The 27,751-nt window shown below is 49.5% G+C and overlaps 1 protein-coding gene across 1 annotated transcript; it reads left to right on the top strand.

Moving 5' to 3' along the window:
* The first annotated feature begins 7,481 nt into the window (after window positions 1–7,481).
* Window positions 7,482–19,244, top strand: KCNK18 (potassium channel, two pore domain subfamily K, member 18). Its single transcript, XM_012642406.1, has 3 exons — window positions 7,482–7,698; window positions 10,132–10,260; window positions 18,445–19,244. The coding sequence occupies exons 1-3, from the start codon at window positions 7,482–7,484 to the stop codon at window positions 19,242–19,244; spliced, it is 1,146 nt and encodes a 381-aa protein (XP_012497860.1).
* The last annotated feature ends 8,507 nt before the right edge of the window (window positions 19,245–27,751 follow it).

Genomic DNA, 27,751 nt, shown 5'->3' with positions numbered 1-27,751 from the left:
ATTTTTTCTATATATTTTTAGTTGTCCAATTAATTTCTTTCTATTTTTAGTAGAGAGGGGGTCTCGCTCTTGCTCAGGCTGGTCTCGAGCTCCTGAGCTCAAACAATCCACCTGCCTTGGCCTCCCAGAGAGCTAGGATTACAGGCGTGAGCCACCGCGCCTGGCCCAGTAAGTTTTTTTAAAAAATAGATTTTATTTTTATTAGAGCGTTCTTAGGTTCACAGCCAAGTTGAGCAGAAAGTACAGAGTTCACATATACACCCGGCTCCCACCCATGCACAGCCTCCCCGACTATCAAAATCCCACACCAGAGTGGTACGTTCGTTACAATCAGTGAACCTACATCGACACATCACTGTCACCCTAAGTCCACAGTTTACATTAAGGTCCACTCTTGGTGTTGTGGGTTCTATGAATTTGGGCAAATGCATAATGACATGTATCCACTATTATAGTATCATACAGAATAGTTTCATTGTCCTAAAAATCCTCTGTGTTCTGCCTATTTACCCCTCCCTCTCCCTAACCCCTGGCAACCACTGATCTTTTTACTACCTCCATAGCGTCGCCGTTTCCAGAATGTCATATAGTTAGTATCCTATAGTATGTAGCCTTTCACATTGGTATCTTTCACTCAGTAATATGCATTTAATATTCCTCCATGTCTTTTCGTGGCTTGATAGCTCATTCCTTTTTAGTGCTGAATAATATTCCATTGTCTGGATGTACCCCAGTTTATTTATCCATTTACCTACTGAAAGACATCTTGGTTGCATCCAAGTTTTTGGTGATTATGCATAAAGTTGCTATAAACCTTGCGTGTAGGTTTTTGTGTGGACATGGGTTTTGAACTCTTTGAGTACACACCAAGGAGCATGATTACTGGATTGTATGATAAGAGTGTATTTAGTTTCATAAGAAACTGCCAAACTGTCTTCCAAAGTAGTTGTACCATTTTGCTTTCTCACCAGCAGTCAATGAGAGTTCCTGCTGTTCCATATCCTGGCCAGTATTTGGTGCTGTCAGTGTTTTGCATTTTGGCCATTCTAATAGACATGTAGTGGCATCTCATTGTTGTTTTAATTTGCAATTCCCAAATGACATATGATGTTGAGCATCTCTTCACATGCTTCTTTGCTGTCTGTATGTCTTTTTCGGTGAGGCATCTGCTCAGGCTTTTTCCCCCATTTTTAAATTGTGTTGTTATTTTTCTTACTGTTGAGTTTTAAGGTTCTTTGTATGTTTTGAAAAACAGTTCTTTATCACATATGTCTTTGCACACACTTTTTGTCAGTTTTCTGCTGCCAATCCAGTAAGATTTTAATTGCATATGTTTTAATTTTGAAATCTAGAATATCCTTCTGCTACTCTTTTCTAGGCTTAGATTCTCTGTTAAAATTATTCATTCATCTGTCCATTTTTTCCTTCCATTTTCTGTTATGTACATTTATAATTACTAAAGTACTTGTCTGCTAACTCTAGCATCTGGCTCTTCTGTGGGTCTATGTTTTGTGCCCCACCCCCACCACTTGATGATGGTCACATTTTCCTGCCTCTCAACATGTTCATTAATTTTTTATTATGTGCTGGACAGTAAGTATAAAAGAAGCAGCTTCCGATGACATCTTCCATCAGTAAAGGTCCCTCCTTCCTTTTGTTGCTAGATAAGGTTAAGTGCTGACCACCTCAATTCAATCACAGATTGAGCTGGGGGAAGTTGCAATTTTATTAGGAGTCATACCATCTTTACAATTTTCCTGGTCCCTCAAGTAGTATCCTACTGGGCTTTTGGGTGAGAGACTGATAGTTGGCTTTCTTCTCAGCCATGAAAGATTTTACTTTTAGAGGTTTTAAGTTTAGCCCTTAGTCTCCTGCCACATGCAGACTCAAAATACTGCAAGAATCTTCAGGGGGAGACCATCCATATATTTGAGCTAGAATCTTCTCTCTAGCCACACCTTGTCTCCTAAGCAATGTGGGATTTTACTCGACCCTCTATCTAGCCCAGCTTCCCAGCCTGCCACATCACCCTAAAATGCATCAAATAGCCTATGGAAAAAAAATCAGCCTTTTGTTCCATGTTCTTTAGTTTCTAATTCGTTGTGCTAGCCCCAAAACAACTGCCCAAAGCTCTCTTTGTTTTTCTTTCCCCCAAAAGAATATCTGCATAAGCCAAGTCCCAATCCTCCAGCTATGCCCAGGTCACCAAACACCCAACGGGAAGGAGATGGTGCACATCAGTGCACCTAGGGAGGGCTCTTTCCATGCTGGAAATTTAGTTTTATCTTCTTGTTGTTTTCACAGCTCTCTTATGTTCTTAAAAATATGACTTTTGCTATTTGTCTTTTCTTCCAATTGCTGCAGAGCAGGAGTGTTGGCCTCCTGCAGCTTTCCACGGGCTACCCAGAAGCAAAAGTCCAGGAATCACCTTTTGCATCAGAGTCACATATGCTCATGTTTTCCCACACAGTCTTACTTTCTAGAACGTGAAGAGCATTTGTGCTGTAGCATGTCTTAAAGAGTGCTCCACTGTGGTCTCTTGGTTTCCTGCCGTGCTGCAGACACATTCTGCAAATGTTGATAAGGTACGTTGCCATTTGACAATAGCATTCTTTCATTCTTTCATTTTTTTCTTGAATTGAATCACAATCACACACTACTAGAAGTTAATCAGCTTCTGTTTTAAATCTGTAAGTGATTTCTGACAAATTGAAGTTTAACATCCTCACTGTAACGCTGCGTTACACGTACATCAGTGACACTGGACTCTTTTAATTGAAATTTCCTTCCTTTATTCTGAGAGTGTTAGCAAATTCTTCTCACCTCACTTATATTGTCTGGCATGTATTATCAACATCAACCAACAGTGTAACTTAAACGAAGTGACAAAATGTGAACCATGACCCAGTGTGTACACATGGGCAGGGGCAACTATGTCCTTACTTGGTTGCCTGGCTGGTGTAGATTATGAAATGCATCTTGATTTCAGAAATGTAGTAAGTGCTAAAGCCAGAAAGGTGAATAAAACAGATACTTCCGCACTCTTAAGGAGTTTACAGTTTAATGGGGAAGACAAATATTAATTAAATATGTGTAAAAAGTCAATTACATAATTAAAAGAGTGCAAAGTCTCCTGACACATAGAAAGAAAATAAATTTTTGTTGAACTGGTTGTAAAGAAAGGATAGGATGTGATCATAGCAAAAAAAGAAAAAAAAAGCTATATATTACTCAGGAAATCTTTTCTGCTGCCATGACATTGATTGAAATAACAAAAATAAGTCAGAATGCTATTCTCTCACATAACAGTCTGGTCCGTGGTCCAGGACTGGCAGAGTGGTTCTGCCCCACGCAAGCAGCCAGGTTCATTCTATTGTTTTGCCACCCTCTTGCAGGAGTACCTCTACTTTAAATCCAAAATCGATGTGCATTTGTAAAAAGAATCTAATCTAATTTGCACCCAGAATTTTAACAGCGGAAGAGATTGGGAAGCATAATTTCTAACTGTCCAGCCTCTGCTAGGAAAAGAGTGGTGTGCAAGCTGAATGGGCCAGATGCCATTACTATTCCCATTTCAGAGAAGAGGAAATGGACTTTGAGACTAGGACAGGCTATCTTTGTGGAGTCTGGATGGCTAAATCTGTTCGATGGCTGGGGGAAGGCACTGAACATTTGATTTTGGCCTCAAGTTCAAATCGCTTTCTCAAATCCAATTTTATTTTTATGTTTTTTTTTTTTTTGAGACAGAGTCTCATTCACTTGCCTGGGGCGAGTGCCGTGGCGTCAGCCTAGCTCACAGCAACCTCCAGCTCCTGGGCTCAAGCGATCCTCCTGCCTCAGCCTCCCAGGTAGCTGGAACTATAGGCACGCGCCACCATGCCTGGCTAATTTTTTCTATTTTTAGTTGTTTGGCCAATTTCTTTCTATTTATAGTAGAGACAGGGTCTCACTCTTGCTCAGGCTGTCAAATCCAATTTTATCAGCAATAAATCTGGTTGCCTGATGTCCTTTGCTGCGTCATTAGTAGAGGGATTTAGTCTTCAGGAGGAGGTAGGCCTCTACCCAACCCATCTCCCTTCCTCCCCAGGAAAATGGCTGGCTAACCTAAGGGCTGTTAGAAAATTCCTCCCTCCTAAAAACAAAGAGAACTCAGGTCACCTTGGAGGAGAACCATGTAGTGGGGAGAAAGGTTGAAGCACAATCTTTCCCCTCTCTTCTGCGTTCTCACCCATTCCTGCCACCACCATCACCTTGGCCCCAGTGTGGCCAAATCACTCTGGGACACTTGAGACAAGACTGGAATGTTTCAATAAAAACTGAAACTGGGGAATAGACACGTTGAGTTACATACAACTAGATAATCTAGCTGATGACCTGGAGTTCACTAATCTTCAGTCTGTGGCCCATCGCAGGGTCCCTTCTTCCCAGGTCCCTGTTTTCCCCTGGATGGTGCATGGCATTGTGATGACCATCACCAAGCAGGATGTGTACAGAAGTTTTTGTCAGGTTATGCTGTGTACTATTCTAGATACTTGAAATGTATCTTTTGAAAAGACTTAAAATGAAGAGTACAAATACACTTTCAGACCTCCACTATCTAACGCTTTCCTCCATTAACCCTGCCCTCAAACACATTAAATAGCACTTAGAGTGCATTACCTAAAAAATAACAAATAACTTGACCTATGCATTCTAATCTTAAAATCTTGGTTCTTGACTTGAATAAAGAATTATGGAAGCATACTAAGCTGTCATTCAAAAGTAATGGCCAGGAAAGACATGCCATGTCCATGGATGGGAAGACTTAACATAGTAAAGACGTTGAGTCTTCACGCATTGATCTGTAGACTTAATGCAATCCCTGTTAAAATCTCAGCAAGGTCTTATGTAGACATAGACAAGATAATTTTAAAATTTATTGGAAAGGCCTTAAAATAGCTATAACAATCTTGAAAAGAGAATGAGATGGGAGAAATCACTCTACCTGATATTAAGGCCTACTACATACTTACAGCATTTAGAACATGTGGTGTTGGTAGAGGGATAGACACATAGATCACTGGAACAGAATAGACAACCCGGAAATAGACACATACAAATATGGTCAACAGATTTTTCACAAAGGTGAGAAAAACAATCCAATGGAATGAAAATAGTCTTCTCAACAAGTGGCGCTGGAGCGACTGGGCATCCATTGGCAAGAATAAATAAATAAATGTTGACCTAAACCTCATACCTTATTAAAAATTAACTCAGTATGGATCATGGGCTTAAATGTAAACCATAAAACTATATAGTCTTATGTTCTTCTCAAACTTTTTAGAAGAAAACAGTTGAAAACCTTGGTGATCCAGGGCTAGGCATAAGAGATTTTACACTTGACCCCATCTAGGAGACTGGGTACAGATGGGGTGGGGGTGGGGCATACAAGGCAATTGGCTTTTCAAGGCTTGGATGGAGATCTTGCTTTCTCACTCTACAGGGCGGTATAGAAGCAATGAAGCTTGGTGCTTTCCATTTCAAACTGAACATTATACATATATGACCACATGCCTTCACTGTTTTCCATCCCTAGAATCCTGGGCTCTGCAGGCTTATAAGTCCTGGTCCCCAAGGTGGACACACTTACCTGGAAACCCAGTAAGGGGCCCATTGAACTACACCTTATGCTGTCTGGGCACTTTAGGATTCTTATGCCCAGGAGCCAGCAAGCAAGAAGAGGGGTGACCATTTTGTCAGGAGCAATTGGAGAGGTAGAACTGCTTTCCCATGGTGGGAGCAGAGAGTTATATGGGTGGCACTCAGGTGACCCACATGGGTACCTCTTGGTACTTCTTGCCCAACTATGTCTGAGAATGGACAAACACAAGCAACCTCACCCCAAAAAGGATATGGTTACCAAGGGCTCAGACTCCCAGGAATGAGGATTTGGGTCATGGCATTGGGTAAGCCATTGAGACCAGTAGAAGAGGTGGCAGAGGGCAAGGAAAAGCTGGACTAGATAGTGAAGGAGGAAGACTATGAGAATCAGCTGTATCCCTGAGATTGACTGCAGCAACAGGGGCTGTACTGTGTCCTACTAACCTCCCTCTTCTAAGTTTGCCTTGAGGGCATCAATGAACTTTGCAGTAACCACCCAAACTTATTATCCTTGTGTTTAGTATTCCTCCAATATGTTTCAAATGCCTGAATCATTGCACTAGTCAACACACCATCTCAGCTCACCACTGGAGAAAAGTTTAATAGTTGAGCAACCATCTTGCACCAAGGGCTGTCTGAACACCATCTCTTTACCTCTTAGGTGTTGAGTGACCCAGTCCTAAAATCCCATCTGAGAGCCACCTCTCAGACCACTGCTGGTGCCAACTATCACTGGATCCTTCGGGGAGAAGACACCCAGATAGAGTCAGGAGTACAGAAGCTTTCTTGGGAAGTAAGAGTTGCGAAAGGAAAGGAAGCAGACGGGACAGGGAGACTTCAGTTCACAATGGAGACCTGACAAGGTCTCTACAGACCAACAAGGAGTTCGGAAACAAAGGTTGCAGGCTGGAGGAGTCCTTCGGTGGGCAGAAGTGGGTAGGCTTTGTACCCCTGCCTTGTTTAGTCACTGGACAGGGGCTTCCCAAAGAAGAGGGCTTGAAAGCGTGGCAAACCCTGAAAGAACAAACTGGGGGCTGTCACAAACCATGTTCCTCAAAGATGCACAGCGAGTGGATCCTTTTTTGCAGCAGGATCTGAACGTGCATGCATCTCCACCCCGCCATGGGGGGAACACTTTTCTCACAGCAGACAGGCACAGCTGAGCAAGTCCAATTGCACCAGCAGGTTTCAATTGTGTGTTGTGTCTGCTAAGGCCTGATTGGCTGGAGCGAGTCAGGTGGTCTACCCCAAAGCTAAGGGTCAAGGAGGCATACTCCTCCCACCATGAGGTCATGCAAGGGTGGGTATGCTATAGGGTAGTGAGAGATTGGGACCAGTAATTAGATTCGCATGGGATAAAGGCCCTTTGGAAACTGTGAGCTCTGGCCACATTAGTTGCTATTATCACCACCTGTCCAGGAGACCAGGCGCCCTAGGCCAAGGGGTGCCACAGACAATCCTCAGGAAGGACAATTGCTTGACTAAAAACCAAAACTGGGTTTGGCACCCGGAAGTCAGAATTGCAGTTTCGGGATGGGAAAGGCCACACAAAGCACAAAATGACAGCCACGGCATCCTCCCAAAGCCCCTGCCAGGCAGCTCCGGGGCTGGCCCGCCTGGCGGATCAATAGCAATTTGGGGCACTAGGGAGGGCGCCATCTGAGTAGCTCAGATAAACTGAACGTGATGAGTTGCCGGCTGCTTCCTGAGTCCTTGGGGAAGCGCTCGCACCATGCACTTAGCGCTGGAGCCTGGCCATTCTCCGAGCACTCCCACCCTCTCTTCCTGCCTGGATGCTCCTGCTTCTTCCACCGGCTCCTGTCCTGCGTGCTCCAGGGAGGATGGAGGCTTCGGGCCAGGTCGGGAGGCGCTGTCCAGAGGCTCTGGGGAAGCTCTTCCCTGGCTTCTGCTTCCTCTGCTCCTTGGTGACCTACGCGCTGGTGGGTGCCGTGCTCTTCTCTGCCATTGAGGGTGGCCAGGTCCTGGGGACAGCAGAGGACCGAGAGTTTAAGGCGTTCTTGGAGGAGCTCTGCAGCATCCTGGAATGCAACAGAACAGGTAGGTGCCTTACCTGGGCAGGGCGGGCCTTTTCTTCATGGTGGAAGCAGCCCCCAGAGAGCAGATGGCTAACTTGTAGGAGGCTGAGTCTGGGAGCTGCCTGCTTTTGTCCTCCCCATTCCTGGGCACCTCAGGCAAGTGACTTCTCTCTGAGCCTCAGTTTTCTCCTCTAAAAAGTGCGGAGCTCCCTTTCCTTTGCCCCAGCTCCCAGCACCAGTCAGATCAGCAGGCTCTGGGGAGGATGGGTTACTGGAGATTGGGTGGTGCGGGGTAGATGGGTGAGCAAATCTGGGGCTGGATGTTCCTAGGCTGGTCCTTAGAGCTATGTCTGACCTAGGATTCATTTTACAGGGACTAGAACTCAAGGAACAACCCAAAATGGGCTTGGGTGTCTGGGATGAGCTGCTCACCCACCACTGTCCCACGTCTCGTTTCAAAGGCCTTTTCTGGTGTCTGGCTCAAGGGAGGGGGAGGTGCTGGGAGAACTTGGGAGCCTGGTCCTGGTCCCAGCTGCTCTCCCAGCTCACTGTGTGACCAATGGAGATAGAACCTTTGCCCTCTCTGGGTCTTTGTCTGCTGGAGAGAAGAGGACCTCCAATCTCAAGCCTGCCAGTCTCAGGAACCCTATGGGAAGCAGAGGAGACAAGGGACATGCAGCCTCTTGGAAGACAGAGGCACTTCACGTGTATCCTCATTGCACTTCACTTGTATTTAGTCACTTGTCTCTGCTCTGTTCCCCGAAGGAAGCTTGCAAAGATGTATTCAACAGAGCAAGATAAAAGAAGTGGGGGCAAATAAAGAAAAGACAAGGAAAAACAGCCTCTAAAAGTCAGGGGAAGAACAGGGATCAGAGGCTCCTGTCCTCCCTCCCCAGGGACAGCAGGTCCTTAGCCACCTGCTCCCAGCTCCTCCCACAGGCCAGACCTTGCTCTGGGGGCAGATCCAGCTCCCAAAGACCAGAGGCTGGTCAGGGGGGCAGAGTCTCCCCTCTGTGGAGAGTCCTACGCCCTGCACACTTTCGAGACAGACACTGGCTCACTCGGTGGACCAGGGAGACGCCACTGCTGCCCAAGGGGCACTCCGAGTCATTACATAGGGTCTAGACGGCCAGCAAGTTCAAGGCTCTCCAAATCAGCCCATGCGGTGGAGCCATCCAGGGAACTTGTCTAAAATACACATTCCCAGGCTCTTCCTCAAATCCACTTAATCAGGATCTCCAGGGCTGGACTGGGCATCTTCTTTCTAAAAACTTTCCCAGGTGAATCTTATGCACAGCAGGGCATAGGAACTCAGAGCTGGTCCACCTCCACTTTGTACTGATTTTCACTGGAGATTAACCTGCTCAATGGTGCTAGTTAAGTGTAGATCCTGTGCCAAAGCTTTTCACACATTATCTCACTTCATCCTCATAAGAACTCTGTAAGTTGGGAATGAATTGCCCCCCTTTTCCAGATTAGATCAGACACTGGGAGGTTAAGCAATTTGCCCAAGTTCACAAGCTAGAAAAAGTGAAGCCTGGAATTCAGCCCCAGGCACTCGAACTCCAGAGCCTGAGCCTTTTACCACCATGTCATGCTGCTTCCCAATGGGGAAACTGAGGCTCAGAAAGAAGCCTTTTGTCCACAGCCACTGGAACTTGTCAGGGTCAGGGTCAGAGGGTCTATCTAATATGCAGGGGTGGGGACTCCCAAGCTGGTGCCCATTCAAATGAGGAGTGACTTCCTGCTGTGCACCAGGCTCAGTGCCATCTGCTTCCGACCATACCAGAGGCTGGCAGGTAACTTCTGGGGTCCCAAAGCCCACTGGCCGCCCACGCAGACAGAACCATTTGAGAATCTCCCTGAGAAACCAGGGTTCCCATCCCTGCTCTGTTGGCCCCGGGACTGAAGTTTTGAAGTCAAGGTTTCCCAGCCCTGAAGGAGACATTCTCAGGCAGCTGGGACCCAAAGTTCACGATGTGATTACCAAACTCTGTCAGAATTAATGACCTGCAGGAGTGGTGCGACGTGCATCCGTATACTAGCTTGCATTTCCTAAAAGCATTTTCGCTTTCAATTCTCAAGAACTCTGTGAGAAGGGCAGAGCAGAAGTTATCTCCCTTTGAAAAGTAAAAGAAACAAAGGTTCAGAAGGTTCAGAAAACCCCCCCAAGGCTACACAGCAATTCCAGGGCTGAGCTCAGGTTGGACCCCCACGGATCTGTCAGATAGGTGCTCCTCTCACTGGGCTACGTGGCCTCCTAACCTTCATGGGGACCAACGGCAGGACCTAAGCTGCAGAGGCATTTTAAAGGAGGCACCAAGCTGTGGTGTTGATGGGGACTACAGGGCAGGTGGGCGGCTGGTCCTTGGGGCAGACTCTGTCCCCTTTGCCTGGGTGGGACCTGTCTTGAAGATGAGGACCCCTCCCTCACGCTGCTCTTGTCTTTCTCGAGCTGTGGAAGGCAGGAAACAGGACCTCCAGGAGCATCTGCAGAAGATGAAGCCCCAGTGGTTTAACAGGTCCGCAGACTGGTCCTTCCTGAGCTCGCTCTTTTTCTGCTGCACAGTGTTCAGCACGGTGGGTAAGTGCAGGGGCGCCTGCCCTGTGGCCTCCTCTGGCCACAAACTGCGGCCTGGGAGACAGATGTGGGGGAGAGGGTGGGGCCAGAGGGAGGCTGGGGGCCTCTTTGTGGACACACTGGAACATCTGATGTATATAATACAAGAAACGATGCTGGTGTGTTTACCTTGTGCCAGGCCTGTGCACAGGTGGCCACTGTGCCCAGCACAGGAGGACAGCAGTGAGCAGGGCTGTGCCACTGGCCCATAAGTCACCTTTGTGCAAATTAGAAAACTACATCCTTCGTTCAGGTGGGTGCAGCGCCATGCTAGGCGTAGGCCCCGTGAGCAAGGCATCCGACCCCTTCTTGCTGCCTTGACTGAGTGCTCTCGTACGTGCCTGACCTGGCTGGGACCAGGGCAGATGTGGCCGTGGCCCTCATGGGGCCTGCAGGCGCCTGGGTAAAACAGAAGTGTTTGAGGACAACCAGATGTGGTCAGTATGTGACAGTGATGTGCTCGGGGTTTTCTGGGAGAGAGTTGGGCCTTGGGGATGATCTGAGTGGTGAGGATATTTTCAAAGTCCGCTGGAGGGGTGACAGCCATGTTGAGTCTGAGAGGGTGAGCAGGAGCTCCCCAGGTGGCAAGGTGGGTGTGAAGAAGGTACTCCAGGCTGAGGACGGCGGGAGCAAAGGTCAAATAGCAGGATGATGCCAGGCACGGTAAGGAGGTTAAGTTAGGGGTACAGGGAAGTGAGAGCGAGAGGTCAGGGCCGGACCACGGGGCTACGGAGGGTGGGTCTATCTGAGGGGTAGTGGGCGTCCAAAGGGTAAAACGCAGCACCCCAGGGAGATCACCCCTGCTGCAGTGCAGAGGTGAAGCAGGGAGGGCGAGGCTGGCAGCAGCAGACCAGCAGGGAGCTCTCTGCGGCGGTCTAGGTGAGATGATCGCGGCCTAAACTAGGGCAATGGCACGAGGATGGAGAAGGGGGATTGAAGGGAGACTTGGGAGGAAAACCTGGAGTGGGCTGGACGCGAGGGCAAGGGGGACTCCCGGCAGGCGGCAGGGCTTCTGGCTTGGGTGGGTGGGGTTGGCAGGCTTGGGGGAGGGTGGTGAGATGGGGTTCTGGGATGACTTCAGGGCCAGTCAGGATCGAGTCTCCAGTGGCACCTCCAAGTGGACACACCCAGCACTGCCGGAAATATGGGGCTGGGGCTGGGGCTGGAGAGGGGCCGGTAGAGTCACCGGCATATGGATGGCATCTGACTCCGAGAGAAGGAGGGTAGGCAGCACTAGAGGAGGGCGAGGTGCCATTCAGGCAAGGGCTGGCAAGAGAGTGCATAGCTCAGACGAGAGCTGATGCTGTGTGTCCAGCTGCCTCCTCTGATGCTCACCAAGGCCCTGTGGAGCAGGTGCTGTGAGCCCCGCCTTATGGGGGGAGCCTGAGCCGGAGAGGGGGAGTCGGGCTACGGGAGGCAGTGAGTGCAGCTGGCTTTGAGACTCCACATCCAGTGCTCTTTCCCAGAAGGTAGGCTGCCAGCCTCGCAGGTCCATGGGGTGCTGCGGGGACCCTGCTCAAGGAGCGCCAGGGAGCGCCTGGATATGCCTGGCAGGCGGGGGCAGCTCAGATTCCTGAAGACTCCTCGCGCAGGGGCTGGCGCAGATGGCAGTCCTGGAAGGGACAGGAGCTGGCCTCGTTCTGTCCTGGCACTTGCTTCCCATGTGTCTCCAGTCCCCAAGCAAAGGAAAGACTCCTTATGTGTCGCCCCGGGCAGGCCCTTCCAGAGCCTTCCAGGGTGTGAGGGAGGAGCTGACCCTCCGCAGCGGCCACTCATTCATTCGAAGACGGGCTCTGCGGACCCTCATGGCCACACACCCTCCTTTTGGTGGCCACGCAAAGGGCAGGCTCCTGGGTGAGAGAGAACACTGGACTTGGGGTGTGGAGATGCCCACCCCCCTCCCCTCCCCTTCCCTTCCTTCCACAAATCTCTACTGAACACCTACAAGCAGCAGCAGCTGCGCTGGCTGACACTTCTGCACTTAAGAGGCACCAGGCCCTGTTCTGAGTTCCTCATGCTGATTAGCTCATCTAATCCTCATCACGGTTAGGTGCTATTATTGTTCCCACACCCCAGATGGGGAAACTGAGGCACCTGTAGTCAGCCAGTTTCGAAAAGTCTCACAGCTCATTTAAGCCCAGGCCGCCTATGCGTGACTTTCCGTGTACCTGGCACCAAGGAACTGGCTGGCTCCTCCCTGCCCTGGTGGGGCTCTGGTCTAGTGGAGGAGAGGGACAGTCACTACTAACACACAGGCTGACAATCACCAACTCTGGTGAACATTCCTGAGGCGCAGCTTGGGGCAATGGGAACAGGTAAAACAGGATGAGGGTGCTGATCTGTCTGGGGAGGGAAGTTGGGGGAGGAGCTGGGGTCGGAAGGATAAGCAGACATGAACCAGGCAAAGAAGGGCGAGAGCTTTCCAGGCAGAGGAAACAGTATGGGCAAAACTCCGGGGCTTAGTGGCCACTGGAGGACAGAAGCATCAAGGCTGGAGGGCAGAGCACGGGCAGGAGAGTTGGGCCTCCTAGGCTGGGGGCACGAGGCTGGTCTTGCACTGCGGCACGGTGTACCTGGACCAGCAGTGACTCGGGACCCTGCGGTAACTAAGGGCCTCCAAGCTGGCCTGCCCATGCCCAGCTTCCCTTCTGGGGGTGCAGGAGGGCGGGCTGGGTTGGAGGTGCAAATCAAGCCTGCGGGGGCGTGGGCCACAGGAGGTGGAGGTGGGGGAGCTGCCCTCAGCCGCAGGGCAGGAGCTCTTGGGTCAGAGCCCTCGCCAGCACTGTGGCCCATCGCTCAGCCCCTGCCCCACTTGGCCCCTCTCCTCATTCAAGAGAGCAAGGGTGCCAATCTGTCCCCAGGAGGGCTCCACCCACAGGGGTCACAGAGCTGTGGCTGGGTCCCCTCACGTGCAGGGTGGTGGTGGAACACAGTGGCCAGCTGTGGACTCTCAAGGTGGGCTGTGTAATCTCCAACGAGGGACACAGCCCCTCTGAGCCTCCTACCTGGATGCATAGCCCCCTAGACCTGTCTATCGGGGTCAGCGTGAGGTCAGCTGATGACCACGTATGTAAGTGGCAGCTGGGATTCCTTCAGCTGCAACTAACGGAAAGCCCAACCGACTGGCTTAAACTGCAAGGAAGGTGTGTGACTTCACAAGTAAGAAGTCCAGTGGGAGGTCAGCTCTGGGGCTGGCGTGCACTCGGTCATAGCATTGCGCATCAGCTTTTCTCCATCCTTCTGCTCAGTGGGTCACGAGAGGCCACTAAGGACCACACCCCATCTGAACATACCCACATCTAATAGAGAAAGGGCTGCCATCTCTTTCCAGGGGTGTCATAAGCAGCCAGGATCTCCTCCCAGAGGCCCCCTACTGGGCTCCTACCCAGCCCAAAGCCAGTCCCTGGCAGGGAGTGGGGGGGAATTGGATCACCAGGATGACTAAGACCAATCGGATCTACTCCTAAATCAGGTGGGGCAGCGATGGCATTGCAGGGGAATGGGGAGAGGATGGTCGCGGGGTGGCACCCAGGGTCTGCAGCGCTGTGCTTCATAAACGGGCCAGAGCCCCAGGAGAGCTTGTACGGCCCCCACGTGGCTTGTCTCGCTGCCCTGAACGCTGACACAGGTGGGGCAGGTAACGGGCAGAAAGAATAAGACAACAGCTACAGTATTCAGCACCTGCCGGGCGTGGGGTCAGGTGCGCTAACGTGCCGCTTCTTATTTAATTCTCACCACAACCCAGGAGGTAGGTGCTGTGCTGGTCCTTCTCCACAGACCAGTGAGCTCAGCTCTGAGACAGAATCACTGCCGGGAGTCAGGCAGGGCTGAGGTCGGGCCCCGAAGCAGCTCGGGGAACACTTGGAGGGAACAGCAATTCCAGGACAGCAGCAACTGCAGCACAGACCCTGAAGATGAGCAAGAGGCTGAGAGTTATGGGGTTTACTTTGTCTTTTTCCCTTTCTTCAGCTTGGCACTGCTGGCCTCATGGACTGGATAATTCTCGGCTGGCGCTGCCCTGTGCATCGTAGGATGCTGAGCAGCATCTCTAGCCTCCACACACGAGGTGAAATAGCATTTCCCCACTGCCCCCACCCGCTGTGGCAGCCAGAAATGTCTGCAGACATTTGAGAACAACTGATAGATTGCAGTGGTTGTCAGCATCACTGGGGAACTTGTCAGAAATGCAAATTAATTCTCAGGCCTCATCCTAGACCTACTGAGCCAGAAACTATAGCTCAGTGGGGCCCAGTAATCTGTGTTTTAAAAAGTTCTCATGTGATTCTGATACCTGCTAACATTTGGGAAGCCCTGACCTAATGCATGGTCCTTAGCCCTGGCCACATGTCAGAATTACCTGGAGAGCTTTTTCCAAGCTCTCAGCCCAGGACCCTGCCCCGCCCAAGACCAATCAAATCAGAATCTCTTGCGGCTCAGCCCAGGCATCAGTATTTTTCAGAGCCCTCCAGGTGATTCTAATGGGAGTCCAGACTGTGAATCACTGATGTGATGGAAATGCATTAGCTTGGTTTAAGTTCCAAGAAAGCAATGCTACTACTCATCGTACGAGCCAATTAGGACATCATGCTGCCCAGTAATTACAACTGGAAGAGGATGTTGGGGAATGTTCTGCACTGCTCATAATCAATAATGTGTTTGAAAGTCCCTCTGGTAGTACTGGTTCCCGCCCTGCAGCTCTGGGTCAGCTGAAGTGCAGCTGGCCTCGGATGCTAAGACTGGGATACCTGACAGGTGTGAGGCAGGTCGGTCCTCAGTCATTCCCAGCTGTGTCATACCCTTGGATTAAAAAGGAAAGCACACGGCCTATTAAATACTCACAAGCTAAGTGCAGTGAACTGATTGTATCAGAATATATGAACGCATTATAAGAAATGATATGAGTTTCCATTATGCATTTCAGCATTTGGTAATGAGGATAGTTAATATATTCCTTTTGTAGGGGCTGTGTGCTCTCAGAGACTCACTTCCTTGATACATTTTCTGCAATGTGGCATATCTCTTGCACTGTAAACATCTCACCCAGAGCCAGCCACAAAGGCTCCTTTGTTTATAACCACAAAACCCCACCTTTGCCAAGGAGAGCAGTGGATTCAGGAGTGCCTGGTCTGTGCTCAAATCCCCAGCTTTTCTGACACCCCAAGTTCAAACCATTCCCCTGTCCTGCTGAAATTTCTGCCCACATTGATGTCTAGCCAGTCCCTACGCTTCTCTCTTTCAGCTCCCACCTTAGCCAAAGCCCCATCCTCTCCCACCTGGACAAGTACCGTGGCCTCCCCACTGGTCTTGTGTCCACCTGGAACCCTCTAATTTACACTCTGTGGGTCAGCCAGGGCGATCTTTTCAGGATGCAGACCTGCTTGTGTTAGTTTCTGGTGGCTGCTGTAACAAATTCCCACTAACTTGGCTGCTTAAAGTAATAGAAATTTAGTTTGACAAGTTCTGGAGGCCACAATCAGTTTCACTGATTTCGCACATCAAAGTGTCGCCAGAGCTATGCTCCCTCTGGAAGCTCTAGGGGAGGAGCCTTCCTTGCCTCTCCCAGCTTCCGTGGTTGCCAGCTCTCCTTGATTTGTGTCTGCAACACTCCAGGCTCTGCCTCTGGGGTCCTGTTGCCTCTTCTCTGTGTGTAAACTCTCGCTCTGCCTCTCCTTAGCAAAGACACTTACGATGGCATTTAGGGCTCACAGATAATCCAAAATAATCTCATCTCAAAGTCTTCAATCACATCTGCAAAGGCCCCCTTTCCAAATAAGATAGTGTTTACAGATTCTGGGAATCTGTATTATTGGATATCTTTATTAGGGGAGGGTGTCATTTTTCAGCCTACCACACTGATCAAGGCACACCCCCATCTGTCATGTGACTGCTTTAGACTACGCCCATCTCCCCCAGGCTTTCCTTGCTGCCTCCCTGTATACCGGCCACACTGTCCTCCTCTCAGTTCCTTGAACCAGGGTGACAGCTACACCCTAGGTGACACCTTGGTGAAAAATTAGAAAATCACATCCCCTCTAGGCAGACACAACCCTGTGCCCTGAGCCCTGCTCACAGCTTGGTAAATGCGCCGCAGGTTAGATTTCAGCTCCCAGGCACTCCCTTGTATGTGCAGTACGCAAGTTACCCCACCCTAGGAACGGCCCTTTCTTGAACCTTCCGGAGGGCCCTTGCACATGCTGCTTTTGCTCTCTTCACCCGGCTAACTCTTGGTCCCCCTCCCAATCTCAGCTCCAGAGTCACCGTATTGGGAAATCTTTCCTGAGCCTTAGTCCAGGACGTGCGCCTTTGTTCCATCATTCGTAGGACAGTCAGCTCTTTCACTTCCCGTTATTGATCTCCGTTTGTAATTGCATACGCTTTAGGGTGGTTTTTCGATTAATATCTGCCTCTCCTACTAAACCAGAGGCTCAGCGAGGTTGGATCCCTTATCTACTTTGCTCACTACCGTGTCCCCAGTGCATGCCGTAAGTGCTCAATAAATATTCAATGAATGAATGAATGCGCATACAGCGTTAACTGGCCATGCCATCAGGTGGTGCCTAGTGGAAAGAGCCAAGAGTGGTGTTAAGTGCCCCGAGACAGATGCAAACTGATGAGACCCTTCAAGGGCCACAGCTTTGTCCCCCACCCTTGGGATCCTGGGGAGGGTGGACAACCCGAATGCCAGTATGTTCCAAGAAGGCAGAGCTTGAGACCAGAGTTTGCCACTGGGAGCTGCAGTCCTGGAGGTGGTTGGGGCTTAGCCAGCCTAGCAGTTGCCTTCAAATTAATTTACGTAATGTGGCTGGGATTTTCCTGTATTAATCACCCTTTACAACATCAAAAATTAATCACAGGCATTAAATCCAAAAGCTATTTCATCTGCTTGTTGAAGTCATTGAAGCTTGCCTGCTCCAGAAGACTCAACCACCTGCGCTGTGGTTGGCTGTCTCTCTGTTCCTGCCCCTCTATAAATGAAAGGGGAGGGGTGTGGGGGTGGCAGGAGGAGGGGCTCCTGAAGAGTGCAGAGACCTCAGCTGCCCCTCCTTTTGCTTGGCTCACTGGTTCTCATTGGTTGACAGCACTGGCTTGGGAGCTGGAGAGCCCTGTGGGCTTGACTCCCAATTCCACTATTTAGCACATGTATGTTCTTCGCCAAGCCACTTCATCTCCCTGTGCCTCAGTTTCCCCATCTGAGAATGGTGATAAAAATACCTATGTATGAAGATTGCGTGATCCCTAGCCCACAGTAAGTGCTCAATAGGCAGCTATTTTATTAGCTCTCAAGGGTAAGATGCCAACATTTATCAATCGTCGGCTGTGTGCCAGGCATGAGCCTCATGTGATCCTCCCAGCCAGTCAATATATAAACTAGGGATCGTCATCCCTCTTTTACAAATAAGAATCCTGAAAATGTGAGCAGTCAAGTAACATTCTTATATATAGCAGAGCGGAGATTCACACAAGGTCAGTCAGATCCTAGACGTTGGGATGCCAATGGCTTCACTGTCATTTATGAACATGTTTGCCCAATCTGCTAAATCACAAATGGCTCTGAGGGCAGCAATTGTACTCATCTTCCATCTTTCTATGTCCCTAATACTATGCACACTGCTGTGTACACCACTGGGACATAACAGGTGCCTCTTATATAGAAACAAATAAACTGAGAGGCCCCAGACATCCCATGGAGGACAAAGGTGGCTTCTTAAAAGCCAGTGTCTTCATGGAGGGTGAAGAAGGCAGTGGCTATGATGGCAAACCTGTCCAGCCCTACTCACCTGCACTCATCCTGTCCTTCCAGCTGAGCTGAGCCCATCCTCTTGGGGACACTCAGAAATGGCCACAGCAGAATGAAAGGCAATCAGCTCACCCCCAAACCTGTCCTTGTCTTCTGTCAAGGACAGTTCAGGTCAAAGATCTGGATGTGAGTTACTCCGAATCCTACAGGGAAGGTGGGTTTCACTCCCCATCCCTCAACCAAAACAGGCCTAATTCCAGACAGGTGCATGAATGCTTTGAGATGAATATTTTCAAATACACAGTGTAAAATGTCGAGCTAAGGAGGAGAAATGGCAGAAGGTTTCTCTAAAGCTTCTTGTGGGGTGGAGGGAAAGTGACAGACAACAACCCCAGATTCTTCTTTTTCAGGTTACGGCCACATCTACCCCGTCACCAGGCTCGGCAAGTACGTGTGCATGCTCTATGCTCTCTTTGGTATCCCCCTGATGTTCCTGGTCCTCACTGACACAGGTGACATCCTGGCAACCATCTTATCCACATCTTATAATCGATTCCGAAAACTCTCTTTCTTCACCCATCACCTCTCCAAGTGGTGCTCCCAACTGCTGTGCAGGAGGAAGCCTGACCCGAGGCCTGCAGACGAAGCCATCCCGCAGATCACCATCACTGCCGAAGAGCTCCCAAGCCCCACACCCGGCAAGCGTCCTTCAGCCTCAAGCCGCAACACGGAGCTGTTTGAGAGATTTCTTGTACAAGAGAAACATAATGCACTGCAACTGTCCCCGCAGGCCATGGAGAGGAGTAACTCGTGTCCCGAACTGGTGTCGGGGAGACTCTCATACTCCATCATCAGCAACCTGGATGAGGTTGGACAGCAGGTGGAGAGGTTGGACGTCCCTCTCCCCATCATTGCCCTCGTTGTTTTTGCCTACATTTCCTGTGCAGCTGCCATCCTCCCCTTCTGGGAGACACAGCTGGACTTTGAGAGTGCTTTCTATTTCTGCTTTGTCACGCTGACCACCATTGGGTTTGGGGATACTGTTTTAGAACACCCTAACTTCTTCCTCTTCTTCTCCATTTATATCATCATTGGAATGGAGATTGTGTTCATTGCTTTTAAATTGGTACAAAACAGACTGATTCATATCTACAAAAACCTCATGCTGTTCTTTGCAAAAGGAAAGTTTTACCACCTTGTTAAAAAGTGAAGGCTCCATCATCTCTCAAGTAAAAGACACTGGCTGAACTGGTTTTCTTGCCATATCTTTTAGGGCAGTGTGGTTAGACCAGTGGCACTGCAGCCTGTCTTCGAGACCTTGAGGCTTGGAGACAAATCCTTCATGAGAGCTGGGTTCAGTCTTGAGGCCCCACAGAAATCTGACCAATGCCTTTTGTATCAGACTTAGGAAAAAGCTACCACCATTATCCAAACTCTAACTAATTTCCCTGTCCTCATTTTTAAAAAGCATTGTCTCATGTAGATGAAACAACCTTATGGATGTCACTGGTTTTCTTGTGATACAAGAAAAAAATACCTTTATTCTTGGAATTTGTACTTTCAGCTAAATTAAAATCTTCTTGGGCTGCTCCCTGTTATCTTTGATGAAAAACAGTTAGTTTGAGCAACCTCTTTTTTTGAATGACTGCATGAATGCATGTAAGACCAGCCTCATCCCAGCCCGTGTAAAATAAACTGATACCAGACATCACCAAGATGGTGAAGTACAAGCAATCTCCATTCTCCCCAACATAACCCAAAGCAACTATCCAATGCCAAGATTATAACCACTAACAGCCCAGAACTCAAAGCTGAGGCTGTGACAACCCTGGAGCCACAGACAAGTGAAAAACTGTGAATGGAAGTTAGGAGAAATGGACTCCTCTATCCATGATGCCCCTTCCTCAAGGTGCAAGGTACCCTGTGGAAAAGTCCCCCAAACTCACAGTTTCTAACTCACAGATCAGCTCTCTGGAGAGGGACCCCTGAAAGACAGTGGAGGTGGAGCTAGTAGCCCCCATGTGTGAAACTCAAGGGCTGCTCTCTCGTCTCAGATAAAGAAGATGCTAAATCAGAGAGACAGTTCAGTAGCATCACGTTGTAGGAGGTGCTATCCACAGATCCTCTGGGCGTGGACCCCTAGCCACCTCCTCACAGCTAAGAATCCCCTTTGGAACCCCCTAGTCCTTTGAACTTTTGTGAGAGCTGCAGCAAACCTGGGCTAAGGGCACCACCCAGTGCCAAAGAGGAGGCAGCAATCTAAGGCTAGACAAATCCATAGGCAAATTACACCAGACCTCTGAATACATATACACTAGAGAGATCAAATCAACTCAGACAGCAAAGACTGGAACAAATAACTAGACTTTCAATGGAAAGACATAGATGTACATCCACAAGAAACAGTAAATTGAACCATGACCTCCCCAAATGGACAAAGCAAGGAATCAGGGACCAACTCCAACAAGATGGCAATATGTGAGCTCTCAGATCAAGAATTTAAAATAGCAATCTCAAGGAAACTCAGCAAACTCCAAGATAACACAGAAAAATAATTCAGAAATTTATCAGAAATTTGAGAAAAAGAGTGAAATAATTAAAACAAATCAAACATAAATCCTGGAACTAAGAAATACACTGGCTGAACTGAAAAATGCATCAGAGGGCCTCAACAACAGAATTGATCAAGCAGAAGAAAAAATTAGATCAAAGGTTATTTGAAAATACACAGGAAAAAAGAAAACAGAATGAAAAGGAATGGAGAACATTTATAAAAGTTAGAAAATAACCTCAAAAGAACAAATCTAAGAGTCACTGGCTTTCAAGAGGGAATTGAGAAATAGCAAGGGGTAAAAAGCTTATTCAAAGAAATAATAACAGAAAACTTTCCAAACCTAAAGAAAGATGTAAATATCCAGGTACAGAAAGGTCAAAGATCATCAAATAGATTCAACCCAAATAAGACTACCTTAAGGCATATAATAATCAAATTCTAAAAGGTCAAGGACAAAGAGGGGATCCTAAAAGCAGCAAGAGAAAAGAAGCAAATCACATATAAAGGAACTCTGATTTGTCTGGCAGGAGACTTCTCAGTAGAAACCATAGAGGCCAGGAGGGAGTGGGATGATATATTCATAGTGTTGAAAGAAAAAAAACCTGCCAACTGAGAATACTATACCCAGCAAAGCTAGCCTTCAAACATGAGGGAGGGATAAAGACTTTTCCAGACAAACAAACAAACAAAAGCTGAGGAAATTCACCACCACCAGACCTGTTTTACAAGAAACACTAAAGGGAGTTCTTCAACCTGAAAGAAAAGGACAGTAATGTGCAACTAGAAATCATCTGAAAGTTTAAAATTCACTGGTAAAGTAAATACACAGACAAATTCAGAATACTCTACCACTGTAATAGTGGTGTGTAAACCACTCATATCTCTAGTATAAAAATTAAAAGAAATATACCCAAAATAATAATGATAACAGTTCAGAGATAGGTAACATAAAAAGATGTAAATTGAGACAACAAAAAGTCAAAATGAAATTAAATTGCAGAGTTTTTTAGTCTTTTCTTTCTTTGTGATCAAAGTTATTTGTTCAAAATAACTTGTTCTAAGATTTTTTTGTAAGCCTCTTGGTTACCAGAAAGCGAAAACCTATAATAGATACACTAAAAAAGCAAGAAATGAGAACATACTAGTAGAGAAACTCACTTCAAATATACTGATACCACTAAGTGGAATTGTCACCTATGTTCACAGGGGCCTGGGATGTTTTCCAATTGCCAGATTCTAGGTAGACCACTTTTCTTACTAATTGGCACATGAATGATGCCTCCTGAATGAGTTGTCATGTGAAAGTGTCGATGCCTAAATGAATGGATTAGTACGTGGAAAGGTTGGCACTTGTTGGGTGGACACACTCCTGAGCTGTTCATAGATGGGTTGGCGTGTGAATGGGCTGGTCTGTGTAGCAGATGCCGTAGGTGCCCTGCCCATACATCCTGGCGCTCCAGCTCCCTTTACCTGAGGACTTTCTCTGGCCATGAGAGCATGAGCATGTACAGTGCCAGCTAGAAGTGCCGAGGAGTTAATGCTTCTGGGAGCAGCCCTCAATCAATGCCTAATGGGAGCTGGTGGATATAAGGTGCCCAGCTTCCTTGCTCCTCTTGTGGAATAACTCTGGGGCATGTTTAATACTGTCTCCCCAAATTCCTCTGTGGACTAAGTTGCTCATTAGCACACCCTGTATTGGCCACCTCCATCTCCCTGTCTCACTTCTCCACTGCTCTGCTGGGGCTTCCTGAGATTACCGTCTAAAGAACCCACTTGCACTCAAACCTTGTCTCAGAGTCACTCCTGGGGACCCCAGCCTGGGAGAGGATGTAAACAAGTCAGTATATAAACCGGTTGACACACTCATGGAATAACACAAATCTTTTACTATTTCCCTTGTTGGTTATTAGAAATGTTTTATGACTAGGTCTTACTTCTTTGAAAGAATCTTGCAAAAATCAATCTGTGTCCTATAATTAGCAGAATCAGTCCCTGGGTAGATGGTGAACTTTGCTATAGGGTGTAGCATAAAAATTGCAAGAATCAAGGAAAAATGCGGGGGGGTTCCAGTTTGAAAAGGAAAAGGAGCACCTGTCTTTTAAGGCTTCTTCATTTCGTTGTTGTAGGTTCTGGCCAGTGCCAAGGGCTGTCTCTCAGAGGGGTCTTAGGTCTCTCTGGATCTTTCCCCCTCTTCCCCGACAACTGGTAGGTTTTCTGCCCCTTAAATCCTTGAAGACCTACCTCTGGCAATGGAATTGACAAGGTGTGAGCAAGAATCAGTGCAAAACGTGAAGCTCCAATAGAGGGCTTTCAGGCAGCAGTTACAGGCACTAGAGTTTTTATGGAGTTTGTTGACATCCTTCAAACCACATTCGTCCAACTGAGGGGCAGCAAAGCCCCTTGGGCCCAAACGCAGTCAAGACTGACCCGTCAAGCGGGAGCACACAATGGGACTGGAGGGCTATTTGACCCACTCAACAAATATTCACTGAGTGCAGGGTGTTTACCAGGCTCAGAGTGTCCAAGATGACTCAGGTCCATCCTCGGAAACATAGAGGTCACTTCATTACAGATGGCAGGAACTTCCCAGCCACTCCCTTCTTGAGGCAATAGCAAATTCGGTTCAAATGCAAACACGCTGGTTGTCAGGGATGCACATTATGCAAATGAAAGATCATGAGCATTTGCTTAATGAGCGTTTGCTAGTCAGAATTCTTCCATGGTTCTGAGAAAACGGCATGCCTGCGTGGGTGCATGTGTGTGTGTGCACATGAGCCCCCCAACACATCTTGTGTCTTTTTTTATGAGGGCATTAATCCCATTATGGGAGCTCCAACCTCATGACCTCATTTAAACCTATTAATAATCACCTCCCAAAGGCCCCACCTCCTAATACCATCACACTGGGAGATAGGTGTTCAACATATGAATTCTGGGGGGACACATTCAGTCCATAGCGCTCTCCAAGATTCAGGACATTATTGGTCTGGGGTGCCACCTGGGCACTGAGGTTTTAAAAGGTCTCCAGGTGATCCCAATGCGTGGTCAGAATTGAGAACTGAGGCGCTAACTACTCTCCCAACCCGAAGCGCTCTTCTCCCTGCTAGGATGGATGAAGATTGTGTCTTCCAGGCTGAGCCCACATGTCACTTCCTCTATGTAGTGTCCCCTGACTCCTGGAAGTGGTCACCCTTGTCACCTCCACGTTCCCGCGGCAGCCACTGTAACCCCTTCCTCGGTTACAGGATTGTAACAAGGTTCTCGCCTTTAATCTCCTCTCCGGACTCTGAGCTGCCCAAATAAAATCATGTCTTTTTATCATCCTTGTTCTCTCTCCCTTTGAATCTCCTGTCTTCACTCTGCAGCAGCCGCCGCAGACGGAGAACTCGCGGCGGGACTCAGGCGCACGCACACGCCAAGGAGAGCCGCCACCACTTACGCACGCCCACCGCGTGCGGCCCCCAGCTGGGTGCTGTGTGGTCCCCGTCTCAGCCAGTGCTGCCTGCGGCACTGAGGGTTATGTCCAATTGTCCTCATTTCATAGGTGAGGAAACTGAGGTCAAGTCTAAGTCAGTGGTTCTTAGTGGACCAGCAGCTTCAGTAGCCCCTGGGAACTTGCTAGAAACGCGGATTCTCCACCCAGGACCTATGAATCAGGGCGCTGGGTTTTAACAAGCCCTCCAGGTGATTCGCTGTTTGCTTCGGAATGTTTGATCCCAAGTTTGAAAACCGCTGCTGTAACTACTCTACAGCCGCTCTGTGGGGACAGTTTGTGGGGACAGTAGCCTGGGGAAGGCGCAAGGGCCCGGGTCCCGGACAGGGGCAGGGGTGCTGAGCGGGCGTCACGGACAACGGACCCTGTCCCCACATAGCGAATACTTCATCTCCGCCTTCACAGGCGGCTGCTTGTCGCCTGGCCAGGCCTTGCTTGGGGGATCACGACCCACGGCCCAGCAGGACCCGGCTCCATGGGAGGGCCGCTGGGGTCCCAGCTTGCCGACAGTCTGCCTCGGGAATTAGGGGGCCTGGAAATTGCCCCAGAAGCTCCTGGACTCTGGAGGGGAGGGGTTATTTTGATGGTCACCCGCTGCATCTCCCACTCAGCGGTGCAGAAACGACCTGTCACCGCCCCCTCATCTCATCTTCGACTTCCTCCCACCTGTACCAAAGTCTTTGGCGGGACGCGCTGACTCGGCGCCGGTGGCGGTCGTCCTGTCCCGCTGTCCAACCGCCCTGCACGTGGTTTCGTGAGTACTCCCTTTTTAACAGAAGAAGAAACTGAAGTTCAGGGGTGTCAAGCGATTTGTTAAGATGACACAGCCAAGAGACGGGGCGGGGGTGGGGGTGTCAAGGATGAAGGCGGCTGCTCCATGAGGCCCAATCACAAGGGGCTGTGGCAGCGGGTGCTGTCAGAGGAAGGGCAGCGTGTCCCAGCCAGGCGTCCCCGGGTGAGTCGGGATTCGGAGCTCGCAGGGTGCAGGAGCGGATGGAGGAAGCCCTCGCCGCCGGGTCCAGCAGCTCCTCTGCTCCCGCCGGGTGGCCCGGCTGCGCTTCCCCATATGGCCACGAGGTGGCGCCACCAGACCGTGCGGGCCCGCGCTCCGGGGCCAGCAGGTGGCGTGTCCTGCGTGTGCTCCGGGCCCGGCTGTTATGCTGCTGCCTGGCTCCTCTGCGACTAGGACTCCGGGGAGGGGATGTCTCCCGCCGCGGTCTCCAGGGAAGAGGGGAACCTCTGAGCTCAGTCTTCTGCCGTAGCCCCCTGCAAGGGGGCGCCTCGGACTCTTGTTCTCATCTCCGCCCCTGGGGAAGGGCGCTTCGACCACTGTCCCCTGTCCCTCAAATCACAAGTCGTACCGGGCCCAACACAGTGCCTGAAATGTTACCCTTTGAGATCTCACCTCTTGGCGGGTGGTGTCCTGTCAATAACTCTGCTTTTAGCGCCCCTTCGCCCGGCTGTTTCCTTCCCCAGCCCCCAGCCTTACCGCGCAGAGGGGCTTTCAGGAAGGGACACCGGGAGCTTCTAAAGTCCCAGCGCTGCGTGCTGCCTGCAGCCTGCTGCGGCGAAGGCTCTGGGAGTGAGGCCCAAGAATGGCCGGGTTGTTGAGGCTGTGGTTTTGCTTTCTGATTCCAACACTGCGGGTGATGCTTGCCTCCTGGGGTTGAGAAGCCCTGTGTTAGCTTCTTGGGGGGAGGAGGGGCGGGGATCCAGGACACCTGCCTGTGCCCTACCCTGCTGGGTGACCTCAGACAAGGCGGGGGGCCTGCTTCTGGGTTTGTCCAAAGGGAGGGAATTGGCCGGGACATCCCCTATGGTCCTGCTGACCTCTGGGATTTGGACATCCTGTCTTGCCACCAAAACGGTAGCTGTTGCTTTCATAGGTGGGGAGGAGGGGGGTGGCCTGGACTCCCAGGACATTGGCATGTGGCTGCTGTATGCATTGCTTTGTGTTGGGCACGGCTTCAGTGGCTGAGGGTGCCTGGCAAGTGGGGGAAAGGGAAGGAAAACAACATTTAATGAGCAACTGATATGTGCCATGCTCCCTACCTGTGTTAGTTACACATTGAAATCTTTCCAGCTGCATCCACGTGGCTCACAGATACAGACATACCCCTAGGCCTGGCACCGCGCTGGCACGTGGTGGGAACTTGGTAAATATCTGGTGCGGGAATGAATCCCTGACACCAGTCTATGGAGAAGATCAGTGCTGGTACTTGGGTCAGAGCCTTTGCCCCTGACAGCTTGAGCCAGACCACTGGGGCGGTGCCTGCTCAGTCCTGCTGGAACCTTCCCTGAAACTGTCCCTTCCTGAGTTTGAATGGCCCAGAAGGTGGTGCTTGAGACAAAGGATTAGAGACTTCACTGACGCCCGTCAAGGGAGCCGTCAAGCGGGCAGAGGTGATTTCTCGGGAAGCTGAGGAAGCTTAAACTCGGGGTCCCCTGCTCACTTGAGACCTCCCGTGGCTGGGAGAAGCCCTGGCGGTGTGCTCACATGGGCGTATGTTTTGTATGTGCCCGCACCGTGAAGCTTGTAATTGTTGTTATCTCTCATTCTAAATAAGTATTCAGGTTCACATCTAATTTTGAATAGGTAATTTTGTATTTTTCTTCCTTAAAGAGAGCCCCTTAAACTGCATAGGTGTCCATAAAACCTCAACCATCCCTGGCCAAGAGGCATTAAGCAGAAAGAAATGCTGTCCCAGGGGACAGCCCCTTAGGCCGGCTTCCTGCTCACCTTTCCAGCATTCTCCCCAGACAGAGGTACGGCCACATTTCCACTGGGCACTGGGCCCCCTCCTGCCACATCAGCCTGTCCCCACACAGTAAAATAACCTTAGGGTCACTGGACATGGTGGCGTGAACCTGTAATCCCAGCTACTTGGGAGGCTGGGGTGGAAGGATCACTTGAGTCCAGGAGTTTGAGGCTGCACTGTGCTATGATCATGCCTGTGAATAGCCACTGCACTCCAGCCGGGACAACATAGTAAGACTCTGTCCCTAAACAAAATAAAAATAATTTTTAAAGACCCTTACGGTTGAGTCACAAACTAACAGGCCAGGAAGTGGGCTTGCCAGGGACACCACAAAACTCCATGCCCTGGTTTCTGCCAGGAGGTACAACTGTCCACTGTCCTGAGATGTCCAGAGGTTAGGTGACCAATGGAAAGGGCCAAGGGAAAGGCAGCCGGATGGCAAGCCCAGAAGCTTCCCCAAGAGCGCCCCTCAATGTCATGTTGACCAGTGAAGGAGCTCAGGAAATTTCACCCCAAAATATAACTTCTTGGTATTTTGACTTAGGGGCCTTAGAGATTAACAGGCTCTTGAAAAAGAACAATGGACTTCCCTTCCTCTTCCTATTATCTCAGTATATTGCAGGAAAAAATGACCAAGAATGCAACCAGACCTGGCCCAAGTCATTTAAATATAATACCTGTCTCTCAGGTTAATTTAATTTGCAAAGAGAATCACTTACAAGTCATTCTGTCTCCCCCATCCATTTGTCCTTCCTACCACCATTGTCACCCCTAAGCAGAATTACCTGTACTTCTCATTTCCCCTCCCCTCCAAAAAGATAGGTATAAAAATATCTGAACTTCATTGGGATAGTGAGCAATCACTCCGTGATTCTCCCCGTGTGCATCATAAATGAACCTTTCTCTTATTA

This window comes from Propithecus coquereli, unplaced genomic scaffold (assembly GCF_000956105.1).
Source record: "Propithecus coquereli isolate 6110/MARCELLA unplaced genomic scaffold, Pcoq_1.0 Scaffold179, whole genome shotgun sequence".
Lineage (NCBI taxonomy): Eukaryota > Metazoa > Chordata > Mammalia > Primates > Indriidae > Propithecus > Propithecus coquereli.
The sequence above is the reverse complement of the archived record's forward strand: the minus strand, read 5'-3'. Positions and strand labels throughout refer to the sequence as shown.

Bases quoted from the DNA above. Each gene is read 5' to 3' on its own strand.
- KCNK18 (XM_012642406.1), top strand. From the start codon at position 7,482: ATGGAGGCTTCGGGCCAGGTCGGGAGGCGCTGTCCAGAGGCTCTGGGG. The intron at 7,699-10,131 runs GTAGGTGCCTTA...GTCTTTCTCGAG, and splicing joins CCTGGAATGCAACAGAACAG to CTGTGGAAGGCAGGAAACAG. The intron at 10,261-18,444 runs GTAAGTGCAGGG...CTTCTTTTTCAG, and splicing joins CACAGTGTTCAGCACGGTGG to GTTACGGCCACATCTACCCC.